This window comes from Coregonus clupeaformis, chromosome 19, assembly GCF_020615455.1.
Source record: "Coregonus clupeaformis isolate EN_2021a chromosome 19, ASM2061545v1, whole genome shotgun sequence".
In the NCBI taxonomy this organism is placed as follows: Eukaryota; Metazoa; Chordata; class Actinopteri; order Salmoniformes; family Salmonidae; genus Coregonus; species Coregonus clupeaformis.
Genome location: NC_059210.1, coordinates 55,589,578 through 55,607,465, shown reverse-complemented (window position 1 = coordinate 55,607,465; position 17,888 = coordinate 55,589,578). Strand labels below are relative to the sequence as shown.

The 17,888-nt window shown below is 43.7% G+C and overlaps 1 protein-coding gene across 1 annotated transcript; it reads right to left on the bottom strand.

The window, feature by feature from the left end:
• Window positions 1–4: 4 nt before the first annotated feature.
• Window positions 5–16,360, bottom strand: LOC121532291 (protein FAM180A-like). The gene is made up of 3 exons (XM_041838146.2): window positions 16,146–16,360; window positions 445–518; window positions 5–331 (listed from the first exon to the last, which is right to left on the bottom strand). Exons 1-3 carry the CDS (start codon window positions 16,222–16,224, stop codon window positions 5–7), a joined length of 480 nt encoding a protein of 159 aa, XP_041694080.1. The 5' UTR covers window positions 16,225–16,360.
• Between the last annotated feature and the right edge of the window lie 1,528 nt (window positions 16,361–17,888).

Genomic DNA, 17,888 nt, shown 5'->3' with positions numbered 1-17,888 from the left:
GTTCTCAGCCTATCAGGTCCAGCTTGATAGCTCTGTACAAGCTGACAAAGGACTCTGCCCACAAGTCTCTCTGCTGGTCTGTGGTAGCGTTGGCCAGCCGCTGGGCTGTGTACACCATGGTCAGCACAGTGCGCTCAAAGTCCTCCAGGCGCAGGCGGCCCATGTGATTGGAAAGGTCAGATGTCAGGCGACGAATGTCAGAGAGTGTTTTGGGCAGGATGTCCTCGCAGATGACTTCCAGCTTTCTGGTCTTCCGTAGGGAGGCCAACTCCTCGTCTTGCACGGAGAACAGAGTGCGCTCGTCTCCAAACTGCAGGCCAGCCAGCAGGATCTGCACAGCACAGCCAAAAACAGTAGACTCATTACAAACCCATATTTTTGGTTGTTGACGCAGAGGATTCATACAATATTTGCTACTGTAGTCATCCAAGGAAAATGTCTCACCTCATATAGTAAATTGACATCCTCTATGGAGTTCTGAAAGGTGGGCTTCACCATTGATGCCATCCCTCTCTTCACTGAGAGAGAGAGAGAGAGAGAGAGAGAGAGAGAGAGAGATAGATAGAATGTTTTCCAACCTACTACTCTCTCTTTAACTCTTGCCAAGGGTTTCATCATCTGATGTGCTGCGGACCATGTGGCTTGAACCAGATTTATTGCATATTAAGATTAATTCCCTAGACAAGGCTAACATACAGTATAACTTGCATGCCTTGACATAAACTGTATATAACAGAGTAGACTTTACAGCCATAATGTTCACAGCCATGTGAGGACTACAGAGCACCACACTGTTCAGTTTGAGAAGGCTGTTAGACATGACCTCAGACTTCAAAGGCGGAGAATTCAAAGCAGAGAGGCACATGGGCTACAGGCTGAGAGAGAGAGAGAGAGAGAGAGAAAGAGAGCGAGAGAGGTGGAGAGACTGACTTACCGACTGACTTAGAGATGAGTCTGCTTTTCATAAGTAGACAGAGCTCAGTTTAATTTTTTAATTTTTTTAGAGGGTAGATCAGCTTTAATATTGCAGATAGATTGTAACTTCCATCAATGTAATTGTCTGCATCACTTCCAATCCCCCATATGTTTTTTTTCTTCTCGCAATATATATATATATATATATATATATATATAAGTTTACTAAGGTTGGAGTCATTAAAACCTTGTTTTTCAACCAATCCACAAATTTCTTGTTAACAAACTATAGTTTTGGCAAGTCGGTTAGGACATCTACTTTGTGCATGACACAAGTAATTTTTCCAACAATTGTTTACAGACAGATTATTTCACTTATAATTCACTGTATCACAATTCCAGTGGGTCAGAAGTTTACATACACTAAGTTGACTGTGCCTTTGAACAGCTTGGAAAATTCCAGAAAGTAATGTCATGGCTTTAGAAGCTTCTGATAGGCTAATTGACATCATTTGAGTCAATTGGAGGTGTATCTGTGGATGTATTTCAAGGCCTACCTTCAAACTCAGTGCCTCTTTGCTTGACATCATGGGAAAATCAAAAGAAATCAGCCAAGACCTCAGAAAAGAAATTGTAGACCTCCACAAGTCTGGTTCATCCTTGGGAGCAATTTCCAAATGCCTGAAGGTACCACGTTCATCTGTACAAACAATAGTACGCAAATATAAACACCATGGGACCACGCAGCCGTCATACTGCTTAGGAAGGAGACGTGTTCTGTCTCCTAGAGATGAACGTACTTTGGTGCGAAAAGTGCAAATCAATCCCAGAACAACAGCAAACGACCTTGTGAAGATGCTGGAGGAAACAGGTACAAAAGTATCTACAGTAAAACTAGTCCTATATCGACATAACCTGAAAGGCCGCTCAGCAAGGAAGAAGCCACTGCTCCAAAACCGCCATAAAAAAGCCAGACCACGATTTGCAACTGCACATGAGGACAAAGATCGTACTTTTTGGAGAAATGTCCTCTGGTCTGATGAAACAAAAATATAACTGTTTGGCCATAATGACCATCCTTATGTTTGGAGGAAAAAGGGGGCCCTTGCAAGCCGAAGAACACCATCCCAACCGTGAAGCACGGGGGTGGCAGCATCATGCTGTGGGGGTGCTTTGCTGCAGGAGGGACTGGTGCACTTCACAAAATAGATGGCAACATGAGGAAGGAAAAATATGTGGATATATTGAAGCAACATCTCAAGACATCAGTCAGGAAGTTAAGGCTTGGTCGCAAATGGTCTTCCAAATGGACAATGACCCCAAGCATACTTCCAAAGTTGTGGCAAAATGGCTTAAGGACAACAAAGTCAAGGTATTGGAGTGGCCATCACAAAGCCCTGACCTCAAACCTATAGAAAATGTGTGGGCAGAACTGAAAAAGCGTGTGTGAGCAAGGAGGCCTACAAACCTGAGTCAGTTACACCAGCTCTGTCAGGAGGAATGGGCCAAAATTCACCCAACTTATTGTGGGAAGCTTGTGGAAGGCTACCCGAAACGTTTGACCCAAGTTAAACAATTTAAAGGCAATGCTACCAAATACTAATTGGATTAAATGTCAGGAATTGTGAAAAACTGAGTTTAAATGTATTTGGCTAAGGTGTATGTAAACATCCGACTTCAACTGTATATACATATATATATACATATATATATACATACATACATACACATATACACATACATATCCTTTAAAAAAATATATTTCCCTTTATTACTTTCCATCCCCACCACCCCTTCCCTAATTGGAGTAAACTAGTGAACAACAATGCTTAGGCCTCTACTTCCAGCTTATACATACTACAGTGGGGGAAAAAAGTATTTAGTCAGCCACCAATTGTGCAAGTTCTCCCACTTAAAAAGATGAGAGAGGCCTGTAATTTTCATCATAGGTACACGTCAACTATGACAGACAAAATGAGAAAAAAAATTCCAGAAAATCACATTGTAGTATTTTTAATGAATTTATTTGCAAATTATGGTGGAAAATAAGTATTTGGTCAATAACAAAAGTTTCTCAATACTTTGTTATATACCCTTTGTTGGCAATGACACAGGTCAAACGTTTTCTGTAAGTCTTCACAAGGTTTTCACACACTGTTGTTGGTATTTTGGCCCATTCCTCCATGCAGATCTCCTCTAGAGCAGTGATGTTTTGGGGCTGTCGCTGGGCAACACGGACTTTCAACTCCCTCCAAAGATTTTCTATGGGGTTGAGATCTGGAGACTGGCTAGGCCACTCCAGGACCTTGAAATGCTTCTTACGAAGCCACTCCTTCGTTGCCCGGGCGGTGTGTTTGGGATCATTGTCATGCTGAAAGACCCAGCCACGTTTAATCTTCAATGCCCTTGCTGATGGAAGGAGGTTTTCACTCAAAATCTCACGATACATGACCCCATTCATTCTTTCCTTAACACGGATCAGTCGTCCTGGTCCCTTTGCAGAAAAACAGCCCCAAAGCATGATGTTTCCACCCCCATGCTTCACAGTAGGTATGGTGTTCTTTGGATGCAACTCAGCATTCTTTTTCCTCCAAACACGACGAGTTGAGTTTTTACCAAAAAGTTCTATTTTGGTTTCATCTGACCATATGACATTCTCCCAATCCTCTTCTGGATCATCCAAATGCACTCTAGCAAACTTCAGACGGGCCTGGACATGTACTGGCTTAAGCAGGGGGACACGTCTGGCACTGCAGGATTTGAGTCCCTGGCGGCTTAGTGTGTTACTGATGGTAGGCTTTGTTACTTTGGTCCCAGCTCTCTGCAGGTCATTCACTAGGTCCCCCCGTGTGGTTCTGGGATTTTTGCTCACCGTTCTTGTGATCATTTTGACCCCACGGGTTGAGATCTTGCGTGGAGCCCCAGATCGAGGGAGATTATCAGTGGTCTTGTATGTCTTCCATTTCCTAATAATTGCTCCCACAGTTGATTTCTTCAAACCAAGCTGCTTACCTATTGCAGATTCAGTTTTTTCTCATTTTGTCGTCATAGTTGACGTGTACCTATAATGAAAATTACAGGCCTCTCTCATCTTTTTAAGTGGGAGAACTTGCACAATTGGTGGCTGACTAAATACTTTTTTCCCCCACTGTATATACATTTTATGGACAGTCAATTTTACAATAATTCTATTTTGTTTGCTTTTACTCCTGAACTTCCTCTACCCTCAACCTCTGATCATTTTCATGATGTCCATCCGGTTTGCTTCTATGTGCCATATCTTTCTAACTGTGCTCTCTCACAAAAGCTCTCAACCCATAACCTATATACTTATTATGGACACAGTATGCTTACATTATTAGTTATCTTGTTGTTATTAGTTGTTGTTAGTTGTTATTAGTCCGATCCTTCAACTCCATTCAACACCACCCATCTATCTCTTAACACCATCCGTATTGGATTTCTATTTGCCATATATTTTTCAACTATACTGTGATGTTTTACAACATTTCTGAACCTTTCTATTCTCATTGTTTCTACAGATTGTAAATTGAAAATAAACATTTTTGCTAAAAGTATTATTATATTATTGATCGATTGACTCTGACTTTTCAGATCACCCAGTAATGCTATCTGCAGGGTCAGCTCCAGGTAAATATTGCAATCCTTTAGCCATTCCTGGACCTGTGTCCAAAAACAAGCTACAAATGGACAGTACCAAAACAAATGATCTAATGATTCTGGCTCTTCGCAGCAAAATCTGCAGAGCTGGGAAGATTGTATCCCCCATATAAATAACATTATATTGGTAGCAATAATTTTCTATAATAATGTAAATTGAAAGATTCGAAGTTTTGAATCCGGCGTCGTTTTGCGTATCAGTTCATAAACACTATGCCATGGGATCGGTACGTCAAAAATCTCTTCCCAACTATTTTGCAATCTATATGGGACGGCTGTCAATCCTTTGGTCCTTAGATGAAACTGGTATACTTTTTTATTTATCACAGTTTTCTTTAACCAATTATGTTCTCTAATGCAAGGCCGACAGACAAGTTCCTTACTTTTTCCCCCTTCCACTTTCCTCTTCCATTTTTGCGGTAATGCTGCAATTATTTGGTTGTAATTTTGGGTAGAGCAGACATTTCCATAAGTTTTTGTTAGCTGCATGTGCGACATAACTCCACCAGTCCTACCGATGATATCATTTACGAAGATTATACCTTTTTTAAACATTTTGTCCCCCAAAAAAGTTTTTTTATTAATTAGTATATTTTAGTTTAACCACAATATTTGTTGCATTATTTGTTCTGTAGTTTCTGGAGGATTACATTGAAATTGCAACCAACTTTCTATGGCTTGTTTTAGAAATAGTGATATTTGGGAGATTATTTCCTTTTCAAATAACTGAAAGTGAGAGGTTGTAATCTGAATAAAGGGAAAAAGGCCATTCTTGAACATTGGGTGAGACAATCTTACTAATATGCTAGAGAACCAGTTCGGATTTAAGTATAACTTTTGTATGACTGAAGCTTTTAGTGATAGGTCTAATGCTTTAATATTTAATCATTTCTGTCCTCCGAATTCATATTTGTTATATAAATAGGCCCTTTTAATTTTGTCTGGCTTGCCGTTCCAAATAAAATGGATAATAATATAATTGAAAAAACTGTTCGCTAGGCGTAGGCAAGACCATAAGCAAATAGGTAAACTGGGATAATACTAAAGAGTTGATCAGGGTGATTTTGCCACAAATTGACAGGTATTTACCTTTCCATGGTAGCAAGATCTTATCTATTTTTGCTAACTTTCTATTACAATTTATTGGAATGAAATCATTTATTTCATTTGGGATATGTATTCCGAGTATATCCACATCACCATCAGACCATTTTACCAGAGCAACATTGGACACTGGTTTTAAGAGTAACCAGAACATGTGACCTGGTCATAGCAGGACACTTCCCAAAGGACATTTCACCTAGTCATCTTCTGAGTTGGTTTCACATGGAAAAAGGACCCCCACCTACTGAAATCTGCTATCTGGATTCTCATCTCAACCCAAATACAGGATTGTAAATCATTCTATGTCAGGGTTCCCAACTGACGGCCCAAGGGCCGAATTTGGGCCAGGGGTGGTTTTATTCAGCCCCCCTGTACACAGCCCATCTGTAATTAGCCCACCCAACTACCTCATCCCCATATTGTTATTTACATTGTTATTTATTTTGCTCATTTGCACCCCAGTATCTCTATTTGCACATCATCTTCTGCACATTGTCACGATCGTCGGGAACAGAGGAGGACCAAGGCGCAGCGTGGAATGCGAACCTATTTATTTTTATAAAGTATCACACGAACAAAACGAAAATGTGACGTCCCTGGTTACATACACAAACCAACACGGAACAAGAAACCACACCAAATGAATGCCTAACGGCTACTTAAGTATGGCTCCCAATCAGAGACAACGAGCTACAGCCGTCTCTGATTGGGAGCCACCCTGGCCAACATAGAAATACAACAACTAGAACAAACACAAATGAAAACTCACACCCTGGCTCGACATACTACAGTCCCCAGAGCCAGGGCGTGACAGTACCCCCCCCTAAAGGCGCGGACTCCGACCGCGCCAACCAAATACCACAGGGGAGGGACCGGGTGGGCACTCCGCCTTGGCGGCGGATCCGGCTCCGGGCATGATCCCCACTCCCTCTCTAACCCCCCAAAGTACCCCTGGTCCGGTCTGGCCCTGCTGACCGGAGCTGGACTGCACACTGGTGGAGCGGATTGCTCTAGCTCCGGCGTGGAGCAGCTGACCGGTGCCGGACCAGGCACCGGTGGACCAGGCACGGGCTGTGCCGGACTGACGACGCACACCACTGGCTTGGTGTGGGGAGCAGGAACGGGCCGGACCGGGCTGACGAAGCGCACCACTGACTTGGTGCGGGGAGCAGGAACGGGCCGAGCTGGGCTGACGAAGCGCACCACTGACTTGGTGCGGGGAGCAGGAGCGGGCAGAGCTGGGCTGACGAAACGCACCACTGACTTGGTGCGGGGAGCAGGAGCGGGCCGAGCCAGGCTGACGAAGCGCACCACTGACTTGGTGCGGGGTGCAGGAACGGGCCGAGCTGGGCTGACGAAGCGCACCACTGACTTGGTGCAGGGAGCAGGAGCGGGCAGAGCTGGGCTGACGAAACGCACCACTGACTTGGTGCGGGGAGCAGGAGCGGGCCGAGCCGGGCTGACGAAGCGCACCACTGACTTGGTGCGGGGAGCAGGAGCGGGCCGAGCTGGGCTGACGAAACGCACCATTGGCTTGGTGCGGGGAGCAGGAACAGGCCGGGCCGGGCTGGCGACGCGCACCATTGGCTTGGTGCGGGGAGCAGGAACAGGCCAGACCGGGCTGACGACGCGCACCATTGGCTTGGTGCGGGGAGCAGGGACGGGCCGAACCGGGCTGGCGACGCACACCACAGGCTCGGTGCGAGGGACAGGAACAGGCCGGACCGTACTGGGGACACACACCACTGGCCCTACGTGGGGATCAGGAATGGGCCGGACCGGACTGGTAACACACCCCAGTACCTCTCGCCGTGCCTCTACACTCTCCTCCCCTTTAGTGACCAGTGGCCCCCGTAACCTGGCGGCCTCCTCTACTAACCGCTCCATCGCGGCCCCCTGCTGCCCCGTCGTCCACGGCGTGAGCCCCCCCCTAAAACATTTCTGGGTGTCTCTCCTACCCGTGGACCAGGTCTCCATGTCCCTCGCCAGACTTTCGCCCTTCTGCTTCCAAGTCCGGCCCTTCTCTTCCTCACCCGGCTTGACCCAGTCGAGGAGGCGAAGGAGATCTGCTAGAGATCTCCCTGGCGATGGCTCCTGGACACGCTGCTTGGTCCAGTCTTGGTGGTTTCTTCTGTCACGATCGTCGGGAACAGAGGAGGACCAAGGCGCAGCGTGGAATGCGAACATATTTATTTTTATAAAGTTTCACACGAACAAAACGAAAACGTGACGTCCCTGGTTACATACACAAACCAACACGGAACAAGAAACCACACCAAATGAATGCCTAACGGCTACTTAAGTATGGCTCCCAATCAGAGACAACGAGCTACAGCCGTCTCTGATTGGGAGCCACCCTGGCCAACATAGAAATACAACAACTAGAACAAACACAAATGAAAACTCACACCCTGGCTCAACATACTAGAGTCCCCAGAGCCAGGGCGTGACACACATCTATCACTCCAGTGTTAATACTAAATTGTAATTATTTTGCACTATGGCCTATTTATTGGCTTACCTCCATAACTATCTACATTTGCACACACTGTATATAGATTTTCTATTTTGTTATTGACTGTACGTTTTGTTTTTGTTTATTCCATATGTAACTCTGTGTTGTTGTTGTTTTTATCGCACTGTTTTGCTTTATCTTGGCCAGCTCGCAGTTGTAAATTAGAACTTGTTCTCAACTGGCTTACCTGGTTAAATAAAGGTGAAATTAAACAAATTAAAAAAAGTTTTTTTGTTGTTAGATTTTTATTGTTGGACTGTAAAAAACCCAGGAAATCAGCTACAAGTGATTTTAATTTTGGAAATATGTTCCCAAGTATTCCCACTCATAATAGAGAGGCGTGATCGTTTACAAAAGCAAGCAAGGTTTGAAATGATTATGTTTTAGTCAAATAATATATCTGTTTGGGCTTCTTCCGGTCAATTTGCAGTCTACAAATTATTTGTAATTATGTTCCGGCCCCCCGACCATCCGCTCAAGCAAAAATCGGCCCGCGGCTGAATCTAGTTGATGATCCCTATTCCATGACATCAAAGCTATTCATATTTCCGCAAGTCCACAAATATTGTAAAGACACAAACCGGTTATGCTGATCAAGCCTTGCTACAGTACAAGACAGAGGGAAAAAATACAGAGAACAAAGAGAGAGAGGGATTGAGAGCAGGATCACTGCAGACAGCATTAAATGTCCATGGCCCACTGTTTTCACTTAATACTGTTGAATAACCCCACTACAATACCTGGTCTCCTCCTCTCAAAGGCAACGTTTTCTCCGGGCTGGTTGTATTTGTGTGTCAAATCTGGAGCTGATAACCCCTGCTGCTCTTGCTTCAAGAGGGATATGCTACTCATTCCAGTGTTTTTCTTTATTTTTACTATTTTCTACATAGAATAATAGTGAAGACATCAAAACTATGAAATAACACATATGGAATCATGTAGTAACCAAAAAAGTGTTAAACAAATCAAAATATATTTTATATTTGAAATATAAGTAGCCACCCTTTGCCTTGATGACACGCTGTTGGTGTGTGTTGACCATGATAGATCCTTAGTGATGTGGACACCGAGGAACATATATATCTCGACCCGCTCCACTACAGCCCCGTCGATGGGTTCACGATCAGCTTATTTGTCTTGCTGACATTGAAGGAGAGGTTATTGTCCTGGCACCACAATGCCAGGTCTCTGACCTCCTCCCCATAGGCTGACTCATCGTCGTTGGTGATCAGGCCTACTACTGTCGTCAGCAAACTTAATGATGGTGTTGAGGAGTCGTGCACGGCCACGCAGTCGTGGGTGAATAGGGACTACAGGAAGGGCCTAAGCATGCACACCTGAGGAGCCCCTGTGTTGAGTTTCAGCGTGGTGGATGCTTTGTTGCCTACCCTCTGTGGGCGGCCGTCAGGAAGTCCAGGATCCAGTTGCAGAGGGAGGTGTTCAGTCCCAGGGTCCTTAGCTTAGTGATGAGCCTGGAGGGCACTATGGTGTTGAACGCTGAGCTGTAGTCAATGAACAGCATTCTCACATTGGTGTTCCTCTTGTCCAGGTGGGAGAGGGCAGAGTGGAGTGCAAAAGAGATTGTGTCATCTGTGGATCTGTTGGGGTGGTATGCGAATTGGAGTGGGTCCAGGGTGTCTGGGATGATGGTGTTGATGTGAGCCATGACCAGCCTTTCAAAGCATTTCATGGCTACAGATGTGAGTGCTACAGGGCGATAGTCATTTAGACAGGTTACCTTGGTGTTCTTGGGCACAGGGACTATGGTGGTCTGCTTGACATTATGGACTGGGTCAGGGAGAGGTTGAAAATGTCAGTGAAGACACTTGCCAGCTGGTCAGCGCATACTCAGAGTATGCATCCTGATAATCCGTCTGGCCCTGCGGCCTTGTGAATGTTAATCTGTTTAAAGGTCTTACTCACATCGGCTGTGGAGAGCGTGATCACACAGTTGTCCAGAACAGCTGCTGCTCTCATGCATGGTTCAGTGTTGCTTGCCTCGAAGCGAGCATAGAAGGCATTTAGCTCATCTGGTAGGCTCGTGCCACTGGGCAGCTCGTAGCTGGGTTTCCCTTTGTAATCCATGATAGTTTGCAAGTCCTGCCACGAGCATCAGAGCCGGCGTAGTAGGATTCGATCTTAGTCCTGTATTGATGCTTTGCCTGTTTGATGGCTTGTTGGAGGTCGTAGCGGGATTTCTTGTAAGAGTCCGGATTAGTGTCCCGCTCCTTGAAAGCGGCAGCTCTTTAGTTCAGTGCGGATGTTGCCTGTAATCTATGGCTTCTGGTTGGAATATGTACGTACAGTCACTGTGGCGATGACGTCATCGATGCACTTATTAATGAAGCCGGTAACTGATGTGGTAAAGTCCTCAATGCCGTCGGATGAATCCCGGAACACATTCCAGTTTGTGCTAGCGAAACAGTCCTGTAGCTTAGCATCCGCTTCATCGGACCACATCCGTATTGAGCTGTCATTGGTACTTCTTGTTTGAATTTTTGCTTGCAAGCAAGAATCAGGAGAATACAGTGACGAGCAGATTTACCAAATGGAGGGCGAGGGAGAGCTTTGTATGCGTTTCTGTGTATGGAGTAAAGGTGATCTAGAGTTTTGTCTCCTCTAGTAGCACAGGTGACATGCTGGTAGAAATGAGTTAAAACGGATTTCAGTTTCCCTGCATTAGGTAGCCTAGTGGTTAGGAGCGTTGAACAAGTAACCGAAAGGTTGCTGGTTAGAATTCCCAAGCCGGCTAGGTGAAAATCTGTCAATGTGCCCTTGAGCAAGGCACTTAACCCTAATTGCTCCTGTAAGTCGCTCTGGATAAGAGCTTCTGCTAAATGTACAAAAAATAATAAATATATTAAAATCACTGGCCACTAGGAGCGCCGCCTCTGGATGAGCATTTTCTTGTTTGCTTATGGCCCTATACAGCTTGTTGAGTGCGGTCTTAGTGCCAGCACCGGTTTGTGGTGGTAAATAGACAGCTACGAAAAATAGAGATGAAAACTCTCTTGGTAAATAGTATGGTCTACAGCTTATCTTCAGCTTATCATGAGGTACTCTAACTCAGGCGAGAAGAACCTTGAGACTTCCTTAATATTAGATATCGCTCACCAGCTGTTGTTAACAAAGAGACACACCGCTCCCCCTGACCTTACTCGATGCTGCTGTACGGTCTTGCCGATTTATAGAAAAACCAGCTAGATGTATATTATTTTTCAGTGATTGTACATTTGCCAATAATACGGAGGGTATAGGTGGATTATTTATTTGCCAACGTAGTTTCGTCAGGGTGCCCGCACGTCGGCCTCCCTTTTGCCGTCTTTTCCTTTTCCCAGTCTCTGGGATTAGGGCCTGGTCCGGGGTGAGCGGTATGTCCTGTGCCGTCGAGTTGTTGAAGTAAAGATCTTCATCCAAATCGAGGTTAGTGATCACTGTTCTGATGTCCAGAAGCTCTTTTCGGGCATAGGAAACGATGGCGGAGACATTATGTACAAACATTTTTAAGATCAGCGCAAAAAAAAACTAAATAGCAGACTTGGTCAGGAGCCCGTAAAACGGCAGCTATCCACTGTAGCGCCATTCAAATGTCAGACAGAGGTGCTGTAGATGTGCAAAACGTTCTTAACTTTGCAATCAAAACACATATGATCAATACAAAATATATTATTTTCTTCTAAGATGGTGGTGGTACAAATAGGTTGTTTTCATTCTGTGACTGCATGATATTTTACATTTGTAGTGGTGAACTGTCCCACAAACTTGAATCAAACATTGGGCACTTACACTGAGTGTACAAAACATTAAGGACACTTGCTCTTTCCATGATATAGACTTACTAGGTGAATCCAGGTTAAAGCTATGATCCCTTATGTTGTTAAATCCACTTCAATCAGTGTAGATAAAGTGGAGGAGACAGGCTAAAGAAGGATATTTTTTTAAGCCTTGACACAATTGAGATGTGGATTATGTATCTGTTCCAAGACAAAACATTTAAGTGCCTTTGAACGGGGTATGGTAGTAGGTGCCAGGCGCACTGGTTTGTATCAAGAACTGCAACTCTGCTGGGTTTTTCATGCTCAACAGTTTCAAGAATGGTTCACCACCCAAAGGACATCTAGCCAACTTGATACAACTGTGGGAAGCATTGGAGTCAACATCGGCCCCAAAAAACCCCTCAATATTAAGAAGTTGTTCTTAAGTTTGTACACTCAGTGTGCATTGAGAAGCAAATCTTATTCAGATGTTCTTCGAAAAACAAACTCTAATGAGGAAATCCATTATTGAACACGAGCACATTCCCAAGTGCACATACCAGTAATGAAACTTTGGAATATTCTCTCCACTGCCTCCTTTGGTGTTTACAGTCAATCCAGGCCCTGAAATAGTACTTGGTTAAGAAGGGCTGATAAGTTTAGAAGAAATTCATCAGGAAGCGAAGGGAGCAGAGGAGTGCGTCATAGCAAAGCAAGCTGGAAACAGAGACGGGTCCTAGGACCATAGAGACAGGAGCCATGCAGCAGACACCTACACAAACAAAGGGTTCAGCATACACTCTTAGAAAAAAAAGGTGCTATCTAGAACCTTACAGGGTTCTTCGGCTATCCCCATGGGAGAACCCTTTGAGGTTGCAGGTAGAACCCCTTTGGGTTCCATGTAGAACCCAAAAGGGTTCTACTTCTACCTGGAACCAAAAAGGTTGCTCCTATTGGGACAGCTGAAGAACCCTTTCGGAAACCCTTTTTTCTAAGAGTGTACTAGCAGAGATATGTTGTCCATCATGGGCAAAACTTTCCATATATTTTTATTCACACCCCAAAATAGTCAAACGTTCTACATGGAGATAAGGTTTTTGTTTGCCTTTATTTTGGTACATTCAGCTAATACGATTTTTTGATGCCATGATGAAATCAAACAATTCACAGGGAGCTTGCTATTTGATCACTACTTTTCCATTGAGGTAATTGAGATTACCATGACTTCAAGATTTGTGTAATAGCAAACACAAAGTTGATATGATTTCATCAGATATACCAGAGCATGTCAAACAATGTTCTAGACACTCCACCCATACAAAAATCATAGTAAAGCCAAGAGAAACAAATATCAACAAATGTAATCCAAGAAAAGCTAGAAAGACAATACTCCTGAGCTGTCAATGTACTGATTGAGCCTCTGTCACGATCGTTAGACGGAGTAGACCAAGGCGCAGCGTGATGAACGAACATGTTTATTTATCTTTAGTGATAATACGAACAATAACCAAAACAACAAACGATACGTGCAGTCCTACGGTTAAATACAACCAACACGGAACAAACCAAACGGAACAAGATCCCACAAACACTATGGGAAAACAGGCAGTTTAAATATGGTTCCCAATCAGAGACAACCAGCAACAGCTGACACTCGTTGCCTCTGACTGGGAACCACTCTGGCCAACATAGAAATACAAAACTAGAACTCCCACACAGAACATAAACACATAGAATCTACACACCCTGGCTCAACATATAGAGTCCCCAGAGCCAGGGTGTGACAGCCTCAATCCTCTCATTCTAAGAATATGTTTTCCCGTATGATCCACTTGCCACAACACAGCACATAATATCTAGAATAACCGGAAAAAAAACTACAAAATACCTAGTTTAGCCAGATTCAAGACAGCTTTGAAAACTTTTTGGTAGTGTGTTTTTCATTCTTTAGGTGTCACGATCGTTATGAAAAGCGGACCAAGGCGCAGCGTGATAGGCGTACATACTTTTATTTCGTACACTCACGAACAAAACAACAAACGATACGTGAAGTCCTAGGTTAAATAACACAAACCTTCCGGATCAAGATCCCACAAAATAACAGTGCCAAACAGGCTGCCTAAGTATGGTCCCCAATCAGAGACAACAAGCTACAGCTGCCTCTGATTGGGAACCACCCTGGCCAACATAGATATACACGAACTAGAACACAAACCTAGAAAACTAAACAATAGAAAATCCACACCCGTGACATTAGGGGCCTATCAGTTTCTTGCTGAAGTTCATATTTGGAGCCCTTCCATTGTTTTCATATCAGAAACAGATGCGGATAGTTAATACACACATTGAGCCCAGTAGCCGACACATAAACCGATATGGAACTTTAAACATACAAGTCGTCAAGGACCATAGTTTAATTGTGCTAGAACATGGGACCCAACTGTTCTGGAGGACCAGAAATGTGAGTTCTTGGCTGCTACACCGGTACACTCTTAGAAAGAAAGGTGCTATCTAGAAACCAAAAAGGGTTCTTATGCTGTCCCCATAGGTCAACCATTTTAAGAACCCATTTTGGTTCCAGGTAGAACCCTTTCCACAGAGGGTTCTACATGGAACCCAAAAGAGTTCTAGCTGGAACCAAAAAGGGTTCTACCTGGAGACCAAAATAGGTTATCCTATGGGGACAGCTGCAGAACTCTTTTAGAACCCTTTTTTCCAAGAGTGTACATACGGTACAAAAGAGCTATCCATTCTATTTCTTAGAAATTACCTGGGGTTTTCTGATGTCAAATCATTTATCCAAAGCATTACATTTAAACTCTAGGACATACATACTTTAATACAGTAAGAAGTCAAAGTAAGCATGCAGCGAACAATATGTGATGATAACTAGAGATACTGTAAAGATGAATTATCCCTGATGAAAGCCCCAGAGTGAACCAACCAAGTGAAGCACCGCTACAGTTGCTCAGCATGATTAAGATCCATCTGTAGGGCACTTGAATTTCAGACGGATCAAAACAGCTGGAGAGAAAATAATGATTTCAATGTCACTCCTCCTTTAACCCTAAACAAACACAGAAGATCTGAGATCCTCCCAAAATATCCCCAGTACACTCCCCACCACACAGCTTGCAGGTTGTTGTGCTGTGTGCAGCATGTTACAGCTGTGCTGGTGGATGCTGCTGCTGGATCTGTGTACAGACTAATCAGTAATGTTAACGCATACTGTTGTGATTACACTGAGACGTAATGACAATGAAGTGTCTGTCTCACTTCTTACTGTAATTCCCTAATTACGCTCATACTGGGGGATGTAAAATAAGCTAGATGTACGTAAATCCTGTTCAAAACAGAGTAAAAACACAGTTAGTACAGTACAGTGCAGCTAGTACAGTCTGATGTACCACCTCTTTAAGGAATACCTGGGATAGGATAAAGTAATCCTTCTACCCCCCCTTACATCACCCCAAAGAAAAAAAAATCTCTAATTTCCTAGCTTTAATCTATTCAATTCTTCAACAGCAATAGAAAAAGAAATGAAGATCTTAATATCTCCCTTTTCAGTCCTAATGGAGCAGAAAAATAACTTTGCTAAATCAGAGCTTACAGCTGGACAGACAAAGGACAGCAGGACAGAATTAAATGTGTGACTAGGCAAACTATTGATTGTTTTCTGTGAGATGAGGATGGGATAGGGTAAGTCTATATTCTGTGTTAGTCTTCCGGATGCTGAGGCCAAGAGAGAAGCATATGCAAAATGACTTTAGCTTGACATATGATACCAGGAATGATATTGGACTTTGTGACTATCATAACAGAATGATCTATTAATCTGTCCTTTCTCTGGAATAAGAGCATTCAATATATCTTTCCATTACTGGATACATATTCCAATCCACAATGAGCTGATTCTCAGCAATGCCATTAATTTTTAGATGATTTTGGTGACTCTTTGGCAGAATTACTGTTGATTTTAATGTTGCATCTGGGAATGAGGTGCATTCCTAACAATTATGTTTATGGACAGCTACATTGCAGAAAAACGTACCCTTTAAAATGGCATATGCACAGGTTATAATTACACAGCAACATTAAGAATATTCTTTGCATATATACATACTGTAAACTCTATAACATTTCTAATTGAACACACTAATATGGGCTATTCTTACCTTTGTTACGCCGATAAGTGACACATGTGTTGATATTGCAGTAGAATAGTACAAAAATGACCATCTTCCAGGGCATCATGGTGACCTGGCATCAACCTGGCATCCAGTGGCCAGGGACAGACTGGACAGAGGCACAGAAAGCCACAGGTCCAGGACCACGATCAAGGACCACAGTCACTCCACTGGGAAAAACCTCAGACCACCCCACTACTGCAAATGCTCTCCTCCTTTCTGAAATCCTGTGTCACTACAGTACCCTCCCCCCCTCTCTCTCTCTCTCTCTTTCGCTCTCGCTCTCGCTCTCGCTCTCGCTCTCTCTCTCTCTCTCTCTCTCTCTCTCTCTCTCTCTCTCTCTCTCTCTCTCTCTCTCTCTCTCTCTCTCTCTCTCTCTCTCTCTCTCTCTCTCTCTCTCTCTCTCTCTCTCTCTCTCTCTCTCTCTCTCTCTCTCGCAAACACACACTTAAACCAGCTGATACTCAGTCTGTTGGTGCTGTCATCTGGCAGTCATCAGACCCAGAGAGACACGTCTACTTCTTGCTGTTGCCTCCCTGTCCTCTTCATTTCCTCTTTTCTCTTTGATTATCTTCCTTTTCTCTTCTTCTCCTTAATGCTGTATTTTCCTCCTACTCCTGATCATGTTAATTACATTGATGTCAATAAGTGCGGTCTAGTTTCTTCTGTGGAACATTTTGTGTTCGTCAATAATATACACTGAATACACACAACATTAAGAACAGCTGCTCTTGCCATGACATAGACTGACCAAGTGAATCCAGGTGAAAGCTAGGATCCCTTATTGATGTCACTTGTTAAATCCACTTCAATCAGTGTAGATGAAGGGGAGGAGACAGGTTAAAGAAGGATTTCTATGCCTTTAGACAACTGAGACATGGATTGTGTATGTGTGCCATTCAAGAGGGTGAATGGGCAAGACAAAATATTTAAGTGCCTTTGAACAGAGTTTGGTAGTAGGTGCCAGGCGCACCGGTTTGTGTCAAGAACTGCAACACTGCTGGGTTTGTCATGCTCAACAGTTTCTCGTGTGTATCAAGAATGGTCCACCACCCAAAGGACATCCAGCCAACTTGACAACTGTGGGAAGCATTGGAGTCAACATGGGCCAGTATCCCTGTGGAATGCTTTCAACACCTTGTAGAGTCCATGCCCCGACAAATTGAAGCTGTTCTGAGGGAAAAAGGTGGGGTGCAACTCAATATTAGGAAGGTGTTCCTAATGTTTGGTATAATCAGTGTATGTTTCCTCTTTGTTTCAAAAATGCTTTGAGGACATATTACTGGACTCTGCCTTGAGTTTGAGGTTTGTGAATGGATGAATGAAAGCATTTATTGTTGTCCAGACTGCTGAGCCATGTTTCTGTATCCATGGTCAACATTAGTTCTGCTTTTGCTAACGAGAGGATCCTTGGGAGGGTCGTAACTTGGAACGTGTGTGTCTGTGCCAGGAACACTTCAGGGAACCAACTCAGTTTTGTTCTCTGGGAGGTAGAGTGTGGAGAGTTCACACTCCAAACACACAACCCAACCCAGTATATTGTTGCCCTACAAATTAAATGTATTATGATTTTGAATATTATGATGGTTATTATTATTATTATTATTATTATTATTTATTACTAGAGATGTGGACATTACTAAACACAGTGGAATGGACACAGCCAAAGCCTATCCAGGCTCTGTCGTAGCCGGCCGCGACCGGGAGACCCATCTCCATGTGTCCATTCAG

Bases quoted from the DNA above. Each gene is read 5' to 3' on its own strand.
- LOC121532291 (XM_041838146.2), bottom strand. From the start codon at position 16,224: ATGATGCCCTGGAAGATGGTCATTTTTGTACTATTCTACTGCAATATC. The intron at 519-16,145 runs GTAAGAATAGCC...TCTCTCTCTCAG, and splicing joins CACTTATCGGCGTAACAAAG to TGAAGAGAGGGATGGCATCA. The intron at 332-444 runs GTGAGACATTTT...TGTGCTGTGCAG, and splicing joins ATGTCAATTTACTATATGAG to ATCCTGCTGGCTGGCCTGCA.